The sequence below is a fragment of the Poromitra crassiceps genome, assembly GCF_964638095.1.
Source record: "Poromitra crassiceps genome assembly, chromosome: 16".
Classification (NCBI taxonomy): Eukaryota; Metazoa; Chordata; class Actinopteri; order Beryciformes; family Melamphaidae; genus Poromitra; species Poromitra crassiceps.
In genome coordinates, this window is record NC_139645.1 from 20,932,558 (window position 1) to 20,954,401 (window position 21,844).

The 21,844-nt window shown below is 48.7% G+C and overlaps 4 protein-coding genes across 4 annotated transcripts in view; 1 reads left to right on the forward strand and 3 right to left on the reverse strand.

The window, feature by feature from the left end:
* The window catches only part of LOC310791098 (uncharacterized protein), a gene marked incomplete at its 5' end in the record, with an annotated part of 57,707 nt that extends 54,443 nt beyond the window's left edge, over positions 1 to 3,264 (reverse strand). The window contains 4 exons of the mRNA XM_083652800.1: positions 1,447 to 1,455; positions 1,690 to 1,881; positions 2,335 to 2,502; positions 2,968 to 3,264. Coding sequence (XP_083508926.1) covers positions 1,447 to 1,455; positions 1,690 to 1,881; positions 2,335 to 2,502; positions 2,968 to 3,264 — 666 coding nt within the window. The remainder of the gene's footprint in view (positions 1 to 1,446; positions 1,456 to 1,689; positions 1,882 to 2,334; positions 2,503 to 2,967) is intronic.
* LOC310791505 (NACHT, LRR and PYD domains-containing protein 12-like) overlaps positions 1 to 14,468 on the reverse strand; it is a gene marked incomplete at both ends in the record, with an annotated part of 280,341 nt that extends 265,873 nt beyond the window's left edge. Inside the window, 2 exons of the mRNA XM_083653181.1 lie at positions 13,539 to 13,658; positions 14,452 to 14,468. Of these exons, the coding sequence (XP_083509307.1) occupies positions 13,539 to 13,658; positions 14,452 to 14,468 (137 nt within the window). The remainder of the gene's footprint in view (positions 1 to 13,538; positions 13,659 to 14,451) is intronic.
* The window catches only part of LOC310791316 (tubulin polymerization-promoting protein family member 3-like), a gene marked incomplete at its 3' end in the record, with an annotated part of 516,176 nt that overhangs the window by 412,583 nt on the left and 81,749 nt on the right, over positions 1 to 21,844 (forward strand). The window lies entirely within an intron of this gene.
* Positions 16,235 to 21,844, reverse strand: part of LOC310791506 (uncharacterized protein) — a gene marked incomplete at its 3' end in the record, with an annotated part of 56,998 nt that continues 51,388 nt past the window's right edge. The window contains exons 4-6 of the mRNA XM_083653182.1: positions 21,596 to 21,715; positions 16,748 to 16,781; positions 16,235 to 16,261 (exon numbers count right to left, since the gene is read on the reverse strand). Coding sequence (XP_083509308.1) covers positions 16,235 to 16,261; positions 16,748 to 16,781; positions 21,596 to 21,715 — 181 coding nt within the window. The remainder of the gene's footprint in view (positions 16,262 to 16,747; positions 16,782 to 21,595; positions 21,716 to 21,844) is intronic.

Consider the following 21,844-nt stretch of genomic DNA (forward strand, 5'->3'; position numbering starts at 1 on the left):
CTTTATTCTGTATATTCTTGTTATTGTGTGTTAGCTAGAATCAGCTAGACATACTTTCTGTGAAGCCCTCTGAGACATGCTTGTGAATTAGGGCTATATAAATAAACTTGACTTGACTTGACTTGACCTGCACGGAGTGTGCATGTGCAGCAGCTGTCGGTGAGAGAGCGAGAAAGAGAGAGCGAGAGTGTGGAAAAGTACTGACCACAGTGCTGGCGAGAGCTGTCCGGCTTCTACGACTCCCCAGGGTCCTAAAGGCATCCCTGTTGTTTACTTTTTAATTGCTCTGACTCTGAATGGTTGCTCCTTCAATTCAGATTCCTATTGAAATGGTCTTTAAGGTTGCTTTCTCACAGGGAACGATTGCTTTCGTTCCGTTCCGTTCCGCACCCGGGAACGGTTGGCCCCCCTCCCCTCTCCCCCGCTGGTCAGCTTTCACATTTAACATTTCTTCCGCGCTCGGAAACGAAACAGAGTGCACTTGCGTCATCAACTATGCCTGCAGTGTATCCTCCCTCCATGTGTTGTCTATGAGGTTTGGAACGGTTGGCTTTCACACTCGCAAGTGTTCCGTGCCCGGGCACGCCAAAGTGCTCCCCAGACCACCTTTTCAAGTGGATCTTGTCACGTTTCCCTGTTGCGCGCCCGGGCGTGGCACGGAACGGATCGCAATGTTCACACTCGTCAAATGTTCCGAAACTGGGGTCAATTTGGGGACAAGTGTGCCCGGGAACGGTCCTGGGGCGCGAGTGAGAAAGCACCCTAAGAGAGAGTGTAATAAATAAAATAAAAAATAAATAAATAAATAAATAAGTAATTTTACATGATAAAAAGAAGGCTTCAATGGACGCTGTGATCGATGATCAGTTATATCGGATTGGCAGATACTGATTCCAGTGATCGGTGATCGGCCCCAAAATTCCTGATTGGCGCACCCCTAAACAGTAATGCCTTCTTTTACTCTGTTACAAGAAAAAGTAAGATGATTACAATAGCACTTTGTAATGTGTTAAGCCCAACACTCTATACCACTGCTATGTAGAACAGCACTTTTATAGTGTGTAGGTTGAAGCAACTACTTAGGGGACATTCACACCAAAAGCGTTTTTGGAGCTGCCAGCGTCTTTCTGCAATTCATTCTCTATGTAAGGACGTGCTAAACGTGCTCCTCTTTTAATGAACGCACCTGGTGTTTAGCGCTGGTGGCGTCTGTTGTTTTTGGAGGAGCGCTATGGCCGTTTTTAAGCTGAAAAAAGTTGAACATTAGAGGAAAAGAGCGCTGCTCGTCTTTTCTAATCCTCCTACCTTTTCTCCTCCCGAGGGATCCTCAACCTCCGCTGCTGCCAGAATTGGCAATAATCTGGCTTTCATGTTGACAGTGAACAACATCAAACAGACAAAACTAGCTGGCTACCGTCCGTGTGGTCGTTGTGTTCTGATCCGTACTGCACACGACTGCAGAGGAAAACAAAACGGAGCACAAAAAGAATGCGCTGTGTTTTGTGCACAATGGAAGCGCTCTCAACATGATTTTCATATCGTTCTAACCGAAAAAAACTCTTTTGGTGTGAATGTCCCCATACTGTATCTTTATTGTAGTTCTTATGGCATCAGGTGTGAAGGTAACTACACTGTAGATTATGTTAATATTCACATCAGGACTAACCGAGCCTCTCTGCAGTTCCTCACAGCTGGGATCAGTCTGCTTCGTCCCTCGTTTGATGTGTTGTACGCCTTCAGGTCAAACACCTCGGGAACCTCTTCTGACATCATCAGCATGTAGGCCAGAGCTGAGCAGTGGACCATAGAGAGTTTCTTCTTTGACTTGTTGTCTGACTTCAGGAACTTTTGGATCTCCTGATGTACTGAGTGGTCGTTCATCTCCATCAAACAGTGGAAGATGTTGATGCTTCTGTCAGGAGATATATTGGAATTGTTCGTCTTCTTCAGGTGGCTGATGGCTCTCTGAATGCTGTCTGGGCTGCTATCTGTCTGACCCAGCAGGCCTCCTAAGAGACTCTGGGTGGACTCCAGTGAGAGACCATGAAGGAAGCGGACAAAAAGGTCCAGGTGGCCATTTTTACTCCTCAGAGCTTTGACCAAGGCTTTCTTCAGGAAGGCATTCAGGGATTGATCACATTTACCCCAGTCTTTTCCCAGGAATGCGCTCAGTACGTTCTCTGCCCTGTTTGTGTAACAGTGGAACATGTACACAGCAGCGAGGAACTCTTGAATGCTCAGATGAACAAAGCAGTAGACCGTCTTCTGGAAGAGCACACACTCACTTTTGAAGATCTCTGTGCACACTCCTGAGAACACTGAGGCCTCTCTGACATCAAGACCACACTCCTCCAGCTCTTCTTGGTAGAACAGGAGGTTGCCCGTCTCCAGATGATCAAACGCCAGCTTCCCCAGCTTCAGAAGAACGTCCCTGTCAGTCTCCATCAGCTGCTGTTGACTCATCTCATGGCTCTCATCATACTTCTGCTTCTTCCTCCTTGTCTGAACCAGCAGGAAGTGTGAGTACATCTCAGTCAGGCTCTTGGGCAGCTCTCCTCTCTGGTTTGTCATCAACATGTGCTCCAGAACTGTAGCAGTGATCCAACAGAAGACTGGGATGTGGCACATGATGTGGAGGGTCCTGGATGCCTTGATGTGTGAGATGATTCTGCTGGACAGCTCCTCATCAGTGGATCTCCTCCTGAAGTACTCCTCCTTCTGGAGATCAGTGAACCCTCGTACCTCTGTTACCCTGTCAACACATGTAGGAGGGATCTGATTGGCTGCTGCAGGTCTGGAAGTTATCCAGTGAAGAGCCAAGGGAAGCAGATTCCCCTTGATGAGGTTTGTCAACAGCACATCTACTGATGATACCTGTGTGACATCAGACACAACCTCGTTGTTGTGGAAATCCAATGGAAGTCTGCTTTCATCCAGGCCATCAAAGATGAACACAACTTTACAGACAGAGAGCTTCTCAGCGGTGACCATCTGTAAGGTTGGATGGAAAACATGGAGCAGCATGAGAAGACTGTACTGCTCATCTCTGATTAAGTTCAGCTCCCGGAACGAAAGCAGAATCACAAGACTAATGTCTTGATTTTCCAAGCCCTCTGCCCAGTCCAGAGTGAACTTCTTCACTGAGAAGGTTTTTCCAATGCCAGCAACACCATTCGTCAGAACTACTCTGATGTGTGTCTCTTGGTCAGGTAAGGGTTTAAAGATGTCATGGCACTTGATCTGAGTGTCATGGAGAGTCTCCATCTTGGATGCCGTCTCCAGCTGCCACACCTCATGTTGGGTATTAACCTCTTCACTCTGTCCCACTGTGATGTAGAGTGCAGTGTAGATCCTATTGAGGGGAGTTCCAATTCCTGCTTCAGCTGTTCCTTCTGTTCCTTCTGTCACAAATACACATCTCATTATCAGAATGATCTTATGAACATCTAAAACCTCCTGCAAGCTGCTGTCCACTGAAAGAGAAGAAAGAGTAAACAAGTGTTTAACAAAACATGCTGTTGTTTCCTGGTTTTAGAAATGGTGAGAACAGTAGACAATCTTACATTGTGCAATGCTGGTTTGACTGGGTGTCTGCAGTCCAGATCTTGTTCTGGCCCTTTTTCCACACTGGGGACAGGTGGAGTCTCCTGATGAACCAGACTGGGCCCAGTATGAGGTGATGCACTGTCTGCAGAACCTGTGTCCACAGCTGGTAGAGACTGGATCCCTCAGGACCCAATGACACAATGCACAGCAGGACAGCTGCTGCTTCAGATCACCTGGACTCCTCTTCCTCGCTCTGTGGGGATGAACCCAATTCATGATAACTGATGTCTGCTATCATCAGACAGCACAATGTAGTTTCCACTAGAAACCTTGGCCCCTATCTTCCGACAGGCGCTATCCCCTAATAGCGCTTGCTCACTTGTTTGCGCGTGCCGTAATTCACGGAAGATAGCACTGCGCCTTGCGCCGTCCGCCAGGTGTTCTGCCAAATTTTGCTCCCCCGCTCAGCAGAGGAAAAAAAGCATCCCCACCTCACGGGAGCATACTTGTAACGATTATACCAGAAATGTAACGGTTGAAAAGTGATATAATTGTCTGGTAGACGTGACCTCCCTGATTTCTAAGTTAAAACAGCCCCGAAATATGTTGGGGATGCAATTCTCGGCCGGGATGCGGAAAGGTTCACGGCACCTGTCGCAAGCGCAAATTAGAGCCATGCCAAAATCATCTGCGCCCCAAAATGTCTGCGCAAACGGGATTTGGGCGGTCTTAACTACCAGAATTATTCACAGGCGTGGCCAGGCAAGGCTGGGCATTACATCAATCAAAACCAATCAGATTCCCGTCTCGCAATGGGTGTTTGTGCGAGGCTGCCTCGCCGCATGCAATATGCTGTAATTCTCTCCATGCGTAATAGAGTGTAGCCTACTCACTCGTGCGAGGACAGAGAGAGCTGATTGACAGATCGACTGTGGTCCCAACGACCCTCGGGGTGGATATGAAGGTAAATAGCCTATGTCCATTCTCCAACAAGTTTTCTTAATTCATTTCCCTCTTTGCAATGTGATAAAAGATTCTCAGTGAGTTATAGTTGATTGCCTCACTGAATTATCTGCTGATACCCAATTTTAGCAGCATAATTTGATGTCCTGGCATGACAAGGCTGTGCGTAATGACATATCCAAAGGGGATTTTACTTGCTCTGCGCTGGCGCTGCATGGAGATTATGGTGCGCAACCCAGTGCAGAGAGGTATTTGCGCGTAAGAGGTCCTTTTCAAAGCTCTTAGCGCAAAGTAATTGCGCGCTGCTGACAATAGCATAATGCCATCTATCACCACATTTTAGTGCTGAAACGCCTGCTTTGGCTTGTGGCAGCCAATGCCCAGTACAATTATCACAGGCATGCGCTTGTGTCCGCCCCCAATTTGCATTGCGCACAGCGTTAAACGAGCGCAAATGCTAAATTAGCGCTTTTGGGAAGATAGAGGCCCTTGTGTTTAAATAGTAAATTAAATGACACGATTTGTCAATACTATCTAGAATCAGGGGTGTCAAACTCATTTTAGTTCACGGGCCACATACAACCCAATTGGGCTCAACTGGGCTTAAATCACTGCATCATAACCTATCCACCTTATTCCTAGATATTGTTTCTCAGTGTTGTTATTGTGAACACACTGAGAGGGGAGGGGAGGGGCTGAATGAATGAATGGAGGAGAAAAGCACTGTATGCAGATTAAGGCGGCGTTCACACAGGACGTGTGTGAAAGCTTTGGAAATCATGTTGAGAGCGCTTCATTGCACACAGTGCACGGAGCGTTTTTTTGTGTTGTGTTTTGTTTACCCCTGCAGTCGCACACAATGGCACCACAACTAGTTTATTTCAGACTAAGGTCTTTACAGGCGAGGAGACATCTCGCCTGCTGCTCCTCCTCCACATGTGCTGACAGACACACATATACTGTAGCCTACATCATCAGTGTGCCCTGCAGCCTGGATGTCATCTGCTGAAACACTCCGTACTGCATGGGCAACGTGAATAAGTGTTACGCCAACTTCGCCAGCCTAGGGAATGCATTAGGTAACTACATTTTAATCTTGTCGGTTAATTCAGTTAATTATTGAATAATGAGCATTCGTTGACAGTCAGGGGAAAATATATTTTTTTCACCATCCATAATTTATAGTTCAAATTCAAGATTCAAGATTCAATTCAAGATTCAATAGTTTTATTGCCATATCAACCAAAATTGATTGGAATTTGTCTTGGCATGCTCAACAGACAAAACAATCACAGTAACAGACCATGAGAGACAGACAATACAACTACACATCTGCTGCAATGTATAAAAAGTAGGAACATGCAATCAAAAACAACTGCAACTGCATATGTATATTCATACACACTCCACCAGAGGGGCAAGTGGTGGACAGATGACTTTAACACGACCAAAGTCCAACTACATGAAGAAGGCTGTCATGTACAGGGCTATCGTGTCATGGAACAGTCGTCCAGGTGATGTTCGTTTGACCACCAAAATCTAATCAGTTCATCCTTGAGTCCAAATGGAAGTTTTAGCCAAATGTGACGAAATTCAGTCAAGGCGTTCTTGAGATGTCACGCTAACGAGCTTGAAAATGGCGTTCGTGAGGTCACAGTGACGTTGACCTTTGACCACCAAAATGTAATCAGTTCATCCTTGAGTCCAAGTGGACGTTTGAGCCAAATGTCACGAAATTGTCAAGGCGTTCCTGAGATATCGCGTTAACGAACTAGGAAATGGCATTTGTGTCCTTGAACACAGTGACCTTGAACTTTGACCTTTGCCCACCAAAATCGAATCAGTTCAGCCTCCAGCTCGGAGGCATAATGATAAAACCCTACACTATAACGATGCCAAATTAAAATTCGAAACATACATGAGAGAAACTAATTCAAAGACAACCAGCTGTAACACTCTCCACCACTAAACTGCATGTTAAGATGTCCACTGCAGATCAGTAAATCTTTATAGTGAAATCAGTTCAGGACACAGACATAGTATAAATTCCAAAACGCAAGTTCTCAGGTGTTTTGCTACTTTTGCTTCAGGAATACAATCCTCTGTGTAATGTAACAGTAAAGGAAAGTAAATCCTCAGTTAATGATATTGCATCAGACAGCCTCACAGTATAACAGTCTTCTTACCTTGTGTCTGAAGGTCCAGGTTCATTACTGAAGTATAGAGGTTGATCTTTAGACCAGTCACTCTTCATAGACACACAGCTGGGTACTGGAGACTCTGCTCTCTGCCTGTGGTGCTGAACTCTGGAAACACAAATGTTTGATACATATCATTAGTCTGGTAAACCAGCCGGTCATGTGAACTCACATTTCATTTTGTTCTTCCAGACCGTCTGGCCTCCAGCCCTGGAGGGTGTTTGCAGAAATGACAAAGCGCTCTAGCCAATCAGCAACCTGCCTCATAGTTGATATCTTAACTGGCCAATGTCAAATGAGACATGTAGTTTGATTTTTTTGTCTGAGTAGGTCACCACAGTAATGGCGGCTTGTTTACATCCGCAACTTCGCAGGATTCGCGTATACATTTCATATATATAATTTTAAAAATTTATTCGAGGAATGTTCATGCTTTATTGACAGAGATAGTGAGAGAGGGAGACAGGAATGGGAGAGACAGAGAGAGAGAGAGAGAGAGAGAGAGAGAGAGAGAGAGAGAGAGAGAGAGAGGGGGGAGAGAGGAGGACATGCAGCATTGTGTCTTCATTCTCAGTTCATGATATTCCATCAGGCAGCCTCACAGTATAACAGTCCTCTTACCTTGTGTCTGAAGGTCCAGGTTCATTACTGAAGTATAGAGGATTGTCTTTAGACCAGTCACTCTTCATAGACAGACAGCTGGGTACTGGAGACTCTGCTCTCTGTCTGTGGTACTGACCTCTGCTGGAAACATAAATGTCTTGTCACTCTCTTCACTCTTGTCAAAATGTGTATGATTTTGACAATGTTGACAAATGGATGAAAAACACTGTTTTCTGAAAATGGCTCAGAAAAACCTGCTCATCTTCATTGTACCTGGAGATCCCATACATGTTCTCTCTTTTTTCAATAATTTATTTAAATTTTTCTTTAACAGTATAGAAACAGGACAGACAAACAGGCTCAGACACAGGAAAAGAAAAGAAAGGAAACAATAAATACATATATATTCAACATGCAGTATTACAATGTGGTGCTACTAGCAACATAAGGTGTTTATGTGCTTGTAAGAGATATTATGCGTGGGAATCCCATATATTTTCTGAACGGTCTAGTGGTCTAGATTCTGTTTCTAGAGGTTCATGAGGCTGTGATGATCCTAGAGGTCACAAGAGGTCAATTTATACAGTAAGGTCAAGATTACAAAGATGTTGTTTCTGTGGACGCCTTTCTTAAAGTTTACACCTAGAAGCTGAAATACTGTATATATGCTGTAAACACATATTGTTTTCATTTTCTAATAGTTTTTGTTGTTATATCGATCATACATGTAGTTTGACATTTTGTTATTAATTTCATATGATTTTAAAGATTTATTCCAGGAATGTATGTTTTATTGACAGACAGAGAGAGAGAGAGAGAGAGAGAGAGAGAGAGAGAGAGAGAGAGATGGGGGGGTCATGCAGCATTGTGTCTTCATCCTCAGCTCATGATATTCCATCATGCAGCCTCACAGTATAACAGTCCTCTTACCTTGTGTCTGAAGGTCCAGGTTCATTACTAAAGTTTAGAGGTTGATCTTTAGACTGGTCACTCTTCATAGACAGACAGCTGGGTACTGGAGACTCTGCTCTCTGTCTGTGGTGCTGACCTCTGGAAACACAAATGTTTGATACATATCATTAGCCTGGTAAACCAGCCGGTCATGTGAACTCACATTTCATTTTGTTCTTCCAGACCGTCTGGCCTCCAGCCCTGGAGGGTGTTTGCAGAAATGACAAAGCGCTCTAGCCAATCAGCGACCTGCCTCATAGTTGATATCATAACTGGCCAATGTCAAATGAGACATGTAGTTTGATTTTTTTGTCTGAGTAGGTCACCACAGTAATGGGGGCTTGTTTACATCCGCAACTTCGCAGGATTCGTGTATACATTTCATATATATAATTTTAAAGATTTATTCGAGGAATGTTCATGCTTTATTGACAGAGATAGTGAGAGAGGGAGACAGGAATGGGAGAGACAGAGAGAGAGAGAGAGAGAGAGAGGGAGAGAGAGAGAGAGGGAGAGAGAGAGAGAGAGAGAGGAGGTCATGCAGCATTGTGTCTTCATTCTCAGTTCATGATATTCCATCATGCAGCCTCACAGTATAACAGTCCTCTTACCTTGTGTCTGAAGGTCCAGGTTCATTACTGAAGTTTATAGAATTGTCTTTAGACCAGTCACTCTTCATAGACAGACAGCTGGGTACTGGAGACTCTGCTCTCTGTCTGTGGTACTGACCTCTGCTGGAAACATAAATGTCTTGTCACTCTCTTCACTCTTGTCAAAATGTGTATGATTTTGACAATGTTGACAAATGGATGAAAAGCACTGTTTTCTGAAAATGGCTCAGAAAAACCTGCTCATCTTCATTGTACCTGGAGATCCCATACATGTTCTCTCTTTTTTCAATAATTTTGTAGAAAAGGGTCCATAATGGCCCACCGTCAGGCCTGTTCTTGGGGCAGTCGATGCCCACCAACCGGCGCGCCAACGACGTAATGACGATGACATCATCAACGATGACAATGATGTCATAGCATAGAGTTCACCTGTGAGGTCATCGGCGATGTCAGACATAACGCTGATGATGTCATAGCTCCCTGGACGTTGTGACATCACAAATGCGGGGATATAAACAAAGTGTTCTGTGACGCTATAGATTCCTTCTACTTCCATACTTCTTCCGGTATTCTTACTCCCTGAATCCTGGCTATCTTACAACCAGCCAGGCCCTGGTGACCGACTGCCTTACACCCAGCCAGGTCACCAGTGGTATTTCAACCGCGTCCCAGGACCGACATCTCGGTCCCTATCTCCATCCCTGTGATTCTGACCGATCACAGCCCGTGAGCCCTCATCCACGATCCAGCACACTTCACGAGGCAAGCCCAAAAGCTTCGCCCCCAGCAAGCCCACAAGCTTCGCTACCAATTGGTCCTTCGAGCGGATCAGAGGACTTGCGACGCTCAGAGATGGAGCAGGAGTCAGGTGAGCTCGCTCTGGTCACGGCACCTCGCCGACCAGAGGAGCAATCCCTTCCCCACCAGATCGAATCTGGATACAGCAGAGTATCCAGCGGGAGTAGTACTACTCAGGGGCCAGACCCCCTACACTCCCACCAGACGATCCAACCGGGGCAGGAGCTCATTCGCAGCCACCAGGAAAACAGACCCCCGGCTCAGGCAGCCCAGGCAAGGGCAGATCTCCTAGCTCGAGAAAAGGCTAAGTTCGACGCTACGATCGCGCGCCAAAGGGAGACCAACCGGGACACCACTGAATACTTCAAGGAATCCCAGCGCACTGGCAGGTCCCATCAAGCTGGCCACCAGTCAAGTCGGGACAGGTCAGGTCATGGAGGTCTGACCTATGACGACAGAGACGCTTATGTATCCCGCAGCCCCAGCGGGCGCAGGAGTCACCATCATCAGGGCGCAAGCCATCATGACGGAATATCTTCCGCCCAGGACCTCGCCTATGACCCGGAGACCCCAGGCCGGTATGGGTCAGCCCGGTACCAAGGGGTCCGGCCCTCTTCCCGAGCAGAGCCTCGGTCGAGGAGCCCCAGTCACTCTCACCATCATAGCGCTAGTAGCCACCGGACTGACCATGGCGCATCGCGACACTCTAGCACCAGCTCACGGTCAACCGTACGCGCCCACTCCTCCTCCTCAGCCCAAGCGGCAGCTTACGAGGAATACAAGGCACTATTGGTGACCGAGAGCCTTCGCCGCCAACACGCGGAGGAGGAGGAAGCTGATGAGGAGTACGACCGGCTGAACGAGCAAACCAGAGCGGCGCAACGGGCCCAAGAACAGGCCCACGCTGAGGCGCAACAGGCCCAAGAGGAGGCCCTCCAAGCTAGAGAGCGGATCACCCGCCGCCTGGAGAGAAGCCGACGCCTGCGGCAAGCTGAGCTGGCGCTGGACGAGGCCCGGGTTCGTGCCCGGCTGCAAGTCGAGCAGAAGCACGTAGCGGCCCGGCCTCGCGCCTGTGCGCCTGCCAGGGACCCGGCAGTTCCACCTGTGCCTCTCACCTCCCATGACCAGGGTCAGGTCAGCACGGCGGCTCCAGAGCCAACGACCCAAACTACGGAACCCACTGTTCCAGTGCCAATGCCACCAACACTCCCACCTAGGACAGAGGTCGCCGACCCTGAGCATGCAATAGAGTGCAACGGGGCGGCCGAGCCCGCCACCGGGATACACCAGACCCAGGGAGGCATGGCGAACGCGGGGACCAACAGCACAGGGCACAGTCAGCCGGCCGGCATCAATCATTCCCACAAGATAGCTGGACACGACAGCTGGGACCCCCCCAGAGGGCGGGACCAGCCATCTCAACTACCTATTCCCAGAATTCACCTCCTGGCCCTGCCCGGGCTCATGGAGACAACTCCAGCCAAGGCCTCTAGGGAGGCCAACAAGTCCGAGCAAGTGGAGCAAGTGGACATGCCTTTGCGGACGGAGAGGCAGGAGCCCCAGATGCTTCACGGGCGGCCGTCTCCCTCATCGTCTCGCCGGCAATTTGCCCAGAGCAGACCTATTGCACCAAGAGAGCCTTTACGGAACCGAACCTTGGTCTAGGCGAGCAACCTTACCCCATCACCGCCCTGCAGCAGGAATCCCGCCCGAGGAATTTGCCCCTCCATCAGTTCGGGAGGATCCATCTTGTCCTGCTCATACAGCACCTATGGAAATGGGAACCAGGCTGGGATGATCCAGTCCTACCTGAGACACTGCTGCAGGCCTGGGAAGAGTGGGAGGACGAGCCACCGCAATCACAGGTAGCTGTTGTGGTCGACATTGCGCGGGGAAGGCCCCTTCCCGCACTCACCACCAGCATTCGGGGTTGCGGATCCCCCTTCCCTCTTCTCAGCCCAGATCGCTGGCCAGAGACACCCCGGCTCCTGAGCGGCTCCCGCGCTGACCTCACGCCGCTGAGGTTCCTCAACTGGAAACTCAAGCCACCAGAACCAGAGGCTCCTCACTACTGCAGTAGCTGGGTAGACCCCGGCTCCTGAGCGGCTCCCGCGCTGACCTCACGCCGCTGAGGTTCCTCAACTGGAAACTCAAGCCACCAGAACCAGAGGCTCCTCACTACTGCAGTAGCTGGGTAGACCCCGGCTCCTGAGCGGCTCCCGCGCTGACCCTACGCCACTGAGGTTCCCCAACTGGAAACTCAAGCCCCCAGAGGCCACTACAGCTCACTACAGCAGTTGCTGGGTAGACCCCCAGCTCCCACACACATCCTGGCCAATGAGGACAGTCACCAAATCTTGGCTCTTGTGATGTACGGGACTGGACAACAGCGTGTAGACCCGTACCTACACCCGGCCGGTGGCCAGGCGGACCACAGCCCCCCTCACTCCCAGAATAATCAACCAAGCCCTGCCTATACCAGGTGGGACTAGAGGGCCATTCCGGCCATTTCTGGAAGAATACAGATTCCCCACAGGAATCTGGGAGCGGCTGTAGAAAAGGGTCCATAATGGCCCACCGTCAGGCCTGTTCTTGGGGCAGTCGATGCCCACCAACTGGCGCGCCAACGACGTAATGACGATGACATCATCAACGATGACAATGATGTCATAGCATAGAGTTCACCTGTGAGGTCATCGGCGATGTCAGACATAACGCTGATGATGTCATAGCTCCCTGGACGTTGTGACATCACAAATGCAGGGATATAAACAAAGTGTTCTGTGACGCTATAGATTCCTTCTACTTCCATACTTCTTCCGGTATTCTTACTCCCTACTACCCTTCATAATGTCAACCATTAGCACAACCATCAGGCAGCCTCACAGTATAACCAGCCCACTTACCTTGTGTCTGAAGGTCCAGGTTCATTACTGAAGTTTATAGAATTGTCTTTAGACCAGTCACTCTTCATAGACAGACAGCTGGGTACTGGAGACTCTGCTCTCTGTCTGTGGTACTGACCTCTGCTGGAAACATAAATGTCTTGTCACTCTCTTCACTCTTGTCAAAATGTGTATGATTTTGACAATGTTGACAAATGGATGAAAAGCACTGTTTTCTGAAAATGGCTCAGAAAAACCTGCTCATCTTCATTGTACCTGGAGATACCATACATGTTCTCTCTTTTTTCAATAATTTATTTTAATTTTTCTTTAACAATATGGAAACAGGACAGACAAACAGGCTCAGACACAGGAAAAGAAAAGAAAGGAAACAATAAATACATATATATTCAACATGCAGTATTACAACGTGGTGCTACTAGCAACATAAGGTGTTTATGTGCTTGTAAGAGATATTATGTGTGGGAATCCCATATATTTTCTGAACGGTCTAGTGGTCTAGATTCTGTTTCTAGAGTTTCATGAGGCTGTGATGATCCTAGATGTCACAAGAGGTCAATTTATACAGTAAGGTCAAGATTACAAAGATGATGTTTCTGTGGACGCCTTTCTTAAAGTTTATACCTAGAAGCTGAAATACTGTATACCGGTATATGCTGTAAACACACATTGTTTTCATTTTCTAATAGTTTTTGTTGTTATATCGATCATACATGTAGTTTGACTTTTTGTTATTAATTTCATATGATTTTAAAGATTTATTCCAGGAATGTATGTTTTATTGACAAAGAGAGAGAGAGAGAGAGAGAGAGAGAGAGAGAGACAGAGAGAGAGAGAGAGAGAGAGAGAGAGAGAGAGAGAGAGAGAGAGAGAGAGATGGGGGGAGGTCATGCAGCATTGTGTCTTAATTCTCAGTTAATGATATTCCATCATGCAGCCTCACAGTATAACAGTCCTCTTACCTTGTGTCTGAAGGTCCAGGTTCATTACTGAAGTGTAGAGGTTGATCTTTAGACTGGTCACTCTTCATAGACAGACAGCTGGGTACTGGAGACTCTGCTCTCTGTCTGTGGTGCTGACCTCTGGAAACACAAATGTTTGATACATATCATTAGCCTGGTAAACCAGCCGGTCATGTGAACTCACATTTCATTTTGTTCTACCAGACCGTCTGGCCTCCAGCCCTGGAGGGTGTTTGCAGAAATGACAAAGCGCTCTAGCCAATCAGCGACCTGCCTCATAGTTGATATCATAACTGGCCAATGTCAAATGAGACATGTAGTTTGATTTTTTTGTCTGAGTAGGTCACCACAGTAATGGGGGCTTGTTTACATCCGCAACTTCGCAGGATTCGTGTATACATTTCATATATATAATTTTAAAGATTTATTCGAGGAATGTTCATGCTTTATTGACAGAGATAGTGAGAGAGGGAGACAGGAATGGGAGAGACAGAGAGAGAGAGAGAGAGAGAGAGAGAGAGAGAGAGAGAGAGAGAGAGAGAGAGAGAGAGAGAGAGAGGGGGGGGGGGGGGGGGGGGGGGGAGAGGAGGACATGCAGCATTGTGTCTTCATTCTCAGTATTCCATCATGCAGCCTCACAGTATAACAGTCCTCTTACCTTGTGTCTGAAGGTCCAGGTTCATTACTGAAGTTTATAGAATTGTCTTTAGACCAGTCACTCTTCATAGACAGACAGCTGGGTACTGGAGACTCTGCTCTCTGTCTGTGGTACTGACCTCTGCTGGAAACATAAATGTCTTGTCACTCTCTTCACTCTTGTCAAAATGTGTATGATTTTGACAATGTTGACAAATGGATGAAAAGCACTGTTTTCTGAAAATGGCTCAGAAAAACCTGCTCATCTTCATTGTACCTGGAGATCCCATACATGTTCTCTCTTTTTTTCAATAATTTATTTAAATTTTTCTTTAACAATATGGAAACAGGACAGACAAACAGGCTCAGACACAGGAAAAGAAAAGAAAGAAAACAATAAATACATATATATTCAACATGCAGTATTACAACGTGGTGCTACTAGCAACATAAGGTGTTGATGTGCTTGTAAGAGATATTATGCGTGGGAATCCCATATATTTTCTGAATGGTCTAGTGGTCTAGATTCTGTTTCTAGAGTTTCATGAGGCTGTGATGATCCTAGAGGTCACAAGAGGTCAATTTATACAGTAAGGTCAAGATTACAAAGATGATGTTTCTGTGGACGCCTTTCTTAAAGTTTACACCTAGAAGCTGAAATACTGTATATATGCTGTAAACACATATTGTTTTCATTTTCTAATAGTTTTTGTTGTTATATCGATCATACATGTAGTTTGACATTTTGTTATTAATTTCATATGATTTTAAAGATTTATTCCAGGAATGTATGTTTTATTGACAGACAGACAGAGAGATAGAGAGAGAGAGAGAGAGAGAGAGAGAGAGAGAGAGAGAGAGAGAGAGAGAGTCATGCAGCATTGTGTCTTAATTCTCAGTTCATGATATTCCATCATGCAGCCTCACAGTATAACAGTCCTCTTACCTTGTGTCTGAAGGTCCAGGTTCATTACTGAAGTTTAGAGGTTGATCTTTAGACCAGTCACTCTTCATAGACAGACAGCTGGGTACTGGAGACTCTGCTCTCTGTCTGTGGTGCTGACCTCTGGAAACACAAATGTTTGATACATATCATTAGCCTGGTAAACTAGCCGGTCACGTGAACTCACATTTCATTTTGTTCTACCAGACCATCTGGCCTCCAGCCCTGGAGGGTGTTTGCAGAAATGACAAAGCGCTCTAGCCAATCAGCGACCTGCTTCATATTTGACATCGTAACTGGCCAATGTCAAATGAGACATGTAGTTTGATTTTTTTGTCTGAGTAGGTCACCACAGTAATGGGGGCTTGTTTACATCCGCAACTTCGCAGGATTCGTGTATACATTTCATATATATAATTTTAAAGATTTATTCGAGGAATGTTCATGCTTTATTGACAGAGATAGTGAGAGAGGGAGACAGGAATGGGAGAGACAGACAGAGACAGAGACAGAGACAGAGAGAGAGAGAGGACATGCAGCATTGTGTCTTCATTCTCAGTTAATGATATTCCATCATGCAGCCTCACAGTATAACAGTCTTCTTACCTTGTGTCTGAAGGTCCAGGTTCATTACTGAAGTTTATAGAAATGTCTTTAGACCAGTCACTCTTCATAGACAGACAGCTGGGTACTGGAGACTCTGCTCTCTGTCTGTGGTACTGACCTCTGCTGGAAACACAAATGTCTTGTCACTCTCTTCACTCTTGTCAAAATGTGTATGATTTTGACAATGTTGACAAATGGATGAAAAGCACTGTTTTCTGAAAATGGCTCAGAAAAACCTGCTCATCTTCATTGTACCTGGAGATCCCATACATGTTCTCTCTTTTTTCAATAATTTATTTAAATTTTTCTTTAACAATATGGAAACAGGACAGACAAACAGGCTCAGACACAGGAAAAGAAAAGAAAGGAAACAATAAATACATATATATTCAACATGCAGTATTACAACGTGGTGCTACTAGCAACATAAGGTGTTTATGTGCTTGTAAGAGATATTATGCGTGGCAATCCCATATATTTTCTGAATGGTCTAGTGGTCTAGATTCTGTTTCTAGAGTTTCATGAGGCTGTGATGATCCTAGAGGTCACAAGAGGTCAATTTATACAGTAAGGTCAATATTACAAAGATGATGATGTTTCTGTGGACAGCTTTCTTAAAGTTTACACCTAGAAGCTGAAATACTGTATATATGCTGTAAACACATATTGTTTTCATTTTCTAATAGTTTTTGTTGTTATATCGATCATACATGTAGTTTGACATTTTGTTATTAATTTCATATGATTTTAAAGATTTATTCCAGGAATGTATGTTTTATTGACAATGAGAGAGAGAGAGAGAGAGAGAGAGAGAGAGAGAGAGAGAGAGAGAGAGAGAGAGAGAGAGAGAGATGGGGGGGGGGTCATGCAGCATTGTGTCTTAATTCTCAGTTAATGATATTGCATCATGCAGCCTCACAGTATAACAGTCCTCTTACCTTGTGTCTGAAGGTCCAGGTTCTTTACTGAAGTTTAGAGGTTGATCTTTAGACCAGTCACTCTTCATAGACAGACAGCTGGGTACTGGAGACTCTGCTCTCTGTCTGTGGTCTTGACCTCTGCAAACACAAATGTTTGATACATAATCATTAGCCTGGTAAACCAGCCGGTCACGTGAACTCACATTTCATTTTGTTCTTCCAGACCGTCTGGCCTCCAGCCCTGGGAGGGTGTTTGCAGAAATGACAAAGCGCTCTAGCCAATCAGCGACCTGCCTCATATTTGATATCATAACTGGCCAATGTCAAATGAGACATGTCAAGTCAAGTCAAGTTTATTTATATAGCCCTAATTCACAAGCATGTCTCAGAGGGCTTCACAGAAAGTATGTCTAGCTAATTCTAGCTGACACAACAGTAACAAGAATATACAGAATAAAGATAACATTTGAACAAATGATAAAATATAGAAATGAAGAGAGAGCAGAGGAGAGAGCAGGAGAAGGGAGAAGAGCAGGGGGAATGTGAGAGAGTGATGGGGTGGGGAGGGAATAGGAGATGTTGGAGGGTATAGGAGGTGGGGAAGGAGCAAGAGGAGAGAGCAGGAGAGCGGAAGGGGGGGGGGTGTGGGGGAGAAGAGAGCAGGGGGAGGGAGGAGGTGGGGAGAGAATGAGAAATATAGACGCACATCTTGCAAACGGACATACAGTATGTCAATTTCTTAGCAGCCAAACTATGCCTAATTTAATTGGCTGCAAGCCTTTAGTAGTGAGTCCTTTTGCCAAATAAGCACATGTTCACATATCGAGCTTATGGGTGCCTTGCTTTAGGGAAGAGTGGGTGCCATGCTTTGAATAGTGGCGAAATACTAAGAGCATGGGTGCCATGCTTTAAATAGTGGCGAAATATTGGAGGGGATAGAGTGGGTGCCATGCTTTGGAGTAGAATGTGTACTATGCTTTAGAGTAGTGGGGGAAGGGGGGAAGAGGAAGAAACACCGGGAAGAGGAGAAAGCAGGAGAGTGGAGGAGGGAGGGAGAGCGGGGGGATGTGAGGGAGGAGAGGGGGGAGGTGGGGAGAAAATAGGAAATGTGGAGGAGGAGGGAACAGAGAAGGAGAGATGGGAGGGTGCAGGGGAGGGAGAGCCAGGATAGAGGTAGGGTCTAGGGTTGGGGGAGGGGAGGGAGTAGGATACGGGCCCGGATTAGGGCGAGGGTGGGGAGAAAATGGGAAATGTGGAGGAGGAGAGAACAGAGAAGGAGAGGCGGGAGGGTGCAGGGGAAGGAGAGCAGGGGGAATGTGAGAGAGGGGAGAGCAGGAAGCGGCAGGGATTCAGGAAAATAGGGGAGAAGAGGAGAAGAAGAAGGAGCAGAGGGGGGGAGGAGGAGGTGGGGGGAAAATGGGAAATGTGGAGGGGGTGGGGGGGAAATGGGAAATGTGGAGGAGGAGAGAACAGAGAAGGAGAGGTGGGAGGGTGCATGGGAAAGAGAGCAGGGGGAATGTGAGAGAGGGGAGAGCAGGAAGTGGCAGGGATTCAGGAAAATAGGGGAGAAGAGGAGAAGGAGCAGAGGGGGGGAGAAGGAGGCAGGGGGAAAACGGGAAACGCGGAGGAGGAGAGAACAGAGAAGGAGAGGCGGGAGGGCGCAGGGGAGGAAGAGCAGGGGGAACGCGAGAGGAGGAGGCGGGGGAGGGAACAGACCTCTCTGCCCCCTCCTCCTCCACATCCCCCCCCGCACCCCCCCCCCCCCCACACGCCCCCCACAGGGAAGCAGGGGGAATGTGAGAGGGAGGAGGTGGGGAGAAAACGGGAAACGCGGAGGAGGAGGGAACAGAGAAGGAGAGACGCAGGGGGAAATGCGGAGGAGGAGGGAACAGAGAGGGAGAGATGGGAGGGTGCAGGGGAGGGAGAGCCAGGGTAGAGGTAGGGTCTAGGGTTGGGGGAGGGGAGGGAGTAGGATACGGGCCCGGATTAGGGCGAGGGTGGGGAGAATATGGGAAATGTGGAGGAGGAGAGAACAGAGAAGGAGAGGTGGGAGGGTGCAGGGGAGGGAGAGCAGGGGGAATGTGAGAGGGAGGAGGTGGGGAGAAAATGGGAAATGTGGAGGAGGAGGGAACAGAGAAGGAGAGATGGGAGGGTGCAGGGGAGGGAGAGTCAGGGTAGAGGTAGGGTCTAGGTTGGGGGAGGGGAGGGAGTAGGATACGGGCCCGGATTAGGGCGAGGGTGGGGAGAATATGGGAAATGTGGAGGAGGAGAGAACAGAGAAGGAGAGGTGGGAGGGTGCAGGGGAGGGAGAGCAGGGGGAATGTGAGAGGGAGGAGGTGGGGAGAAAATGGGAAATGTGGAGGACAGAACAGAGAAGGAGAGGTGGGAGGGTGCAGGGGAGGGAGAGCAGGGGGAATGTGAGAGGGAGGAGGTGGGGAGAAAATGGGAAATGTGGAGGAGGAGGGAACAGAGAAGGAGAGATGGGAGGGTGCAGGGGAGGGAGAGTCAGGGTAGAGGTAGGGTCTAGGGTTGGGGGAGGGGAGGGAGTAGGATACGGGCCCGGATTAGGGCGAGGGTGGGGAGAAAATGGGAAATGTGGAGGAGGAGAGAACAGAGAAGGAGAGGTGGGAGGGTGCAGGGGAAGGAGAGCAGGGGGGAATGTGAGAGAGGGGAGAGCAGGAAGTGGCAGGGATTCGGGAAAATAGGGGAGAAGAGGAAAAGGAGAAGGAGCAGAGGGGGGGAGGAGGAGGCGGGGGGAAGTGGCAGGGATTCGGGAAAATAGGGGAGAAGAGGAAAAGGAGAAGGAGCAGAGGAAGGGAGAAGGAGGCGGGGGGAAAACGGGAAACGCGGAGGAGGAGAGAACAGAGAAGGAGAGGCGGGAGGGTGCAGGGGAGGGAGAGCAGGGGGAACGCGAGAGGAGGAGGCGGGGGAGGGAACAGACCTCTCTGTTGCCTCCTCCCCCACCCCCCCCCCCGCATCCCCCCCCTCCGCCCCCCCCTCCTCCACACCCCTCCCCCCCCGCTCCCTCCCCCCACAGAGATGCAGGGGGAACGTGAGAGGGAGGAGGCGGGGAGAAAATGGGAAATGCGGAGGAGGAGGGAACAGAGAAGGAGAGATGGGAGGGTGCAGGGGAGGGAGAGCCAGGGTAGAGGTAGGGTCTAGGGTTGGGGGAGGGGAGGGAGTAGGATACGGGCCCGGATTAGGGCGAGGGTGGGAAGAAAATGGGAAATGTGGAGGAGGAGAGAACAGAGAACGGAGAGGTGGGAGGGTGCAGGGGAGGGAGAGCAGGGGGAATGTGAGAGGGAGGAGGTGGGGAGAAAATGGGAAATGTGGAGGAGGAGGGAACAGAGAAGGAGAGATGGGAGGGTGCAGGGGAGGGAGAGCCAGGGTAGAGGTAGGGTCTAGGGTTGGGGGAGGGGAGGGAGTAGGATACGGGCCCGGATTAGGGCGAGGGTGGGAGAAAATGGGAAATGTGGAGGAGGAGAGAACAGAGAAGGAGAGGTGGGAGGGTGCAGGGGAAGGAGAGCAGGGGGAATGTGAGAGAGGGGAGAGCAGGAAGTGGCAGGGATTCGGGAAAATAGGGGAGAAGAGGAGAAGGAGAAGGAGCAGAGGGGGGGGAGAAGGAGGCGGGGGAAAAACGGGAAACGCGGAGGAGGAGAGAACAGAGAAGGAGAGGCGGGAGGGTGCAGGGGAGGGAGAGCAGGGGGAACGCGAGAGGTGGAGGCTGGGGAGGGAACAGACCTCTCTGTTCCCTCCTCCCCCACACCCCCCCCCCCCCGCATCCCCCCCCACACACACCCCCGCCCCCCCCCCACAGAGAAGCAGGGGGAACGTGAGAGGAAGGAGGTGGGAGAAAACGGGAAATGCAGAGGAGGAGGGAACAGAGAAGGAGAGACGCAGGGGGAAATGCGGAGGAGGAGGGAGCAGAGAAGGAGAGACGGGAGGGTGCAGGGGAGGGAGAGCCAGGGTAGAGGTAGGGTCTAGGGTTGGGGGGGGGGAGGGAGTAGGATACGGGCCCGGATTAGGGCGAGGGTGGGGGAGAAAATGGGAAATGTGGAGGAGGAGAGAACAGAGAAGGAGAGGTGGGAGGGTGCAGGGGAAGGAGAGCAGGGGGAATGTGAGAGAGGGGAGAGCAGGAAGTGGCAGGGATTCGGGAAAATAGGGGAGAAGAGGACAAGGAGAAGGAGCAGAGGGGGGGAGAAGGAGGTGGGGAGAAAATGGGAAATGTGGAGGAGGAGAGAACAGAGAAGGAGAGGTGGGAGGGTGCAGGGCAGGGGAGGGAGAGCAGGGGGAATGTGAGAGGGAGGAGGTGGCGATAAAATGGGAAATGTGGAGGAGGAGGGAACAGAGATGGGAGGGTGCAGGGGAGGGAGAGCCAGGGTAGAGGTAGGGTCTAGGGTTGGGGGAGGGGAGGGAGTAGGATACGGGCCCGGATTAGGGCGAGGGTGGGGAGAAGATGGGAAATGTGGAGGAGGAGAGAACAGAGAATGAGAGGTGGGAGGGTGCAGGGGAAGGAGAGCAGGGGGAATGTGAGAGAGGGGAGAGCAGGAAGTGGCAGGGATTCGGGAAAATAGGGGAGAAGGAGGAGAGAGCAGGAGAAGGGAGGGGGGGGCGGTGGGAAGTGGGGGAGGAAAGAGCATGTAGTTTGATTTTTTTGTCTGAGTAGGTCACCACAGTAATGGGGGCTTGTTTACATCCGCAACTTCGCAGGATTCGTGTATACATTTCATATATATAATTTTAAAGATTTATTCGAGGAATGTTCATGCTTTATTGACAGAGATAGTGAGAGAGGGAGACAGGAATGGGAGAGACAGAGAGAGAGAGAGAGAGAGAGAGAGAGAGAGAGAGAGAGAGAGGGGGGGGGGGGGAGGAGGACATGCAGCATTGTGTCTTAATGCTCAGTTAATGATATTCCATCATGCAGCCTCACAGTATAACAGTCCTCTTACCTTGTGTCTGAAGGTCCAGGTTCATTACTGAAGTTTAGAGGAATGTCTTTAGACCAGTCACTCTTCATAGACAGACAGCTGGGTACTGGAGACTCTGCTCTCTGTCTGTGGTACTGACCTCTGCTGGAAACATAAATGTCTTGTCACTCTCTTCACTCTTGACAATTGAAAGACAAGGACTATTTTCTGAAAAGCTGCAATATTATTTTCCAAAAAATTTCCTCAGTGTTATATCGATAAATGAAACAT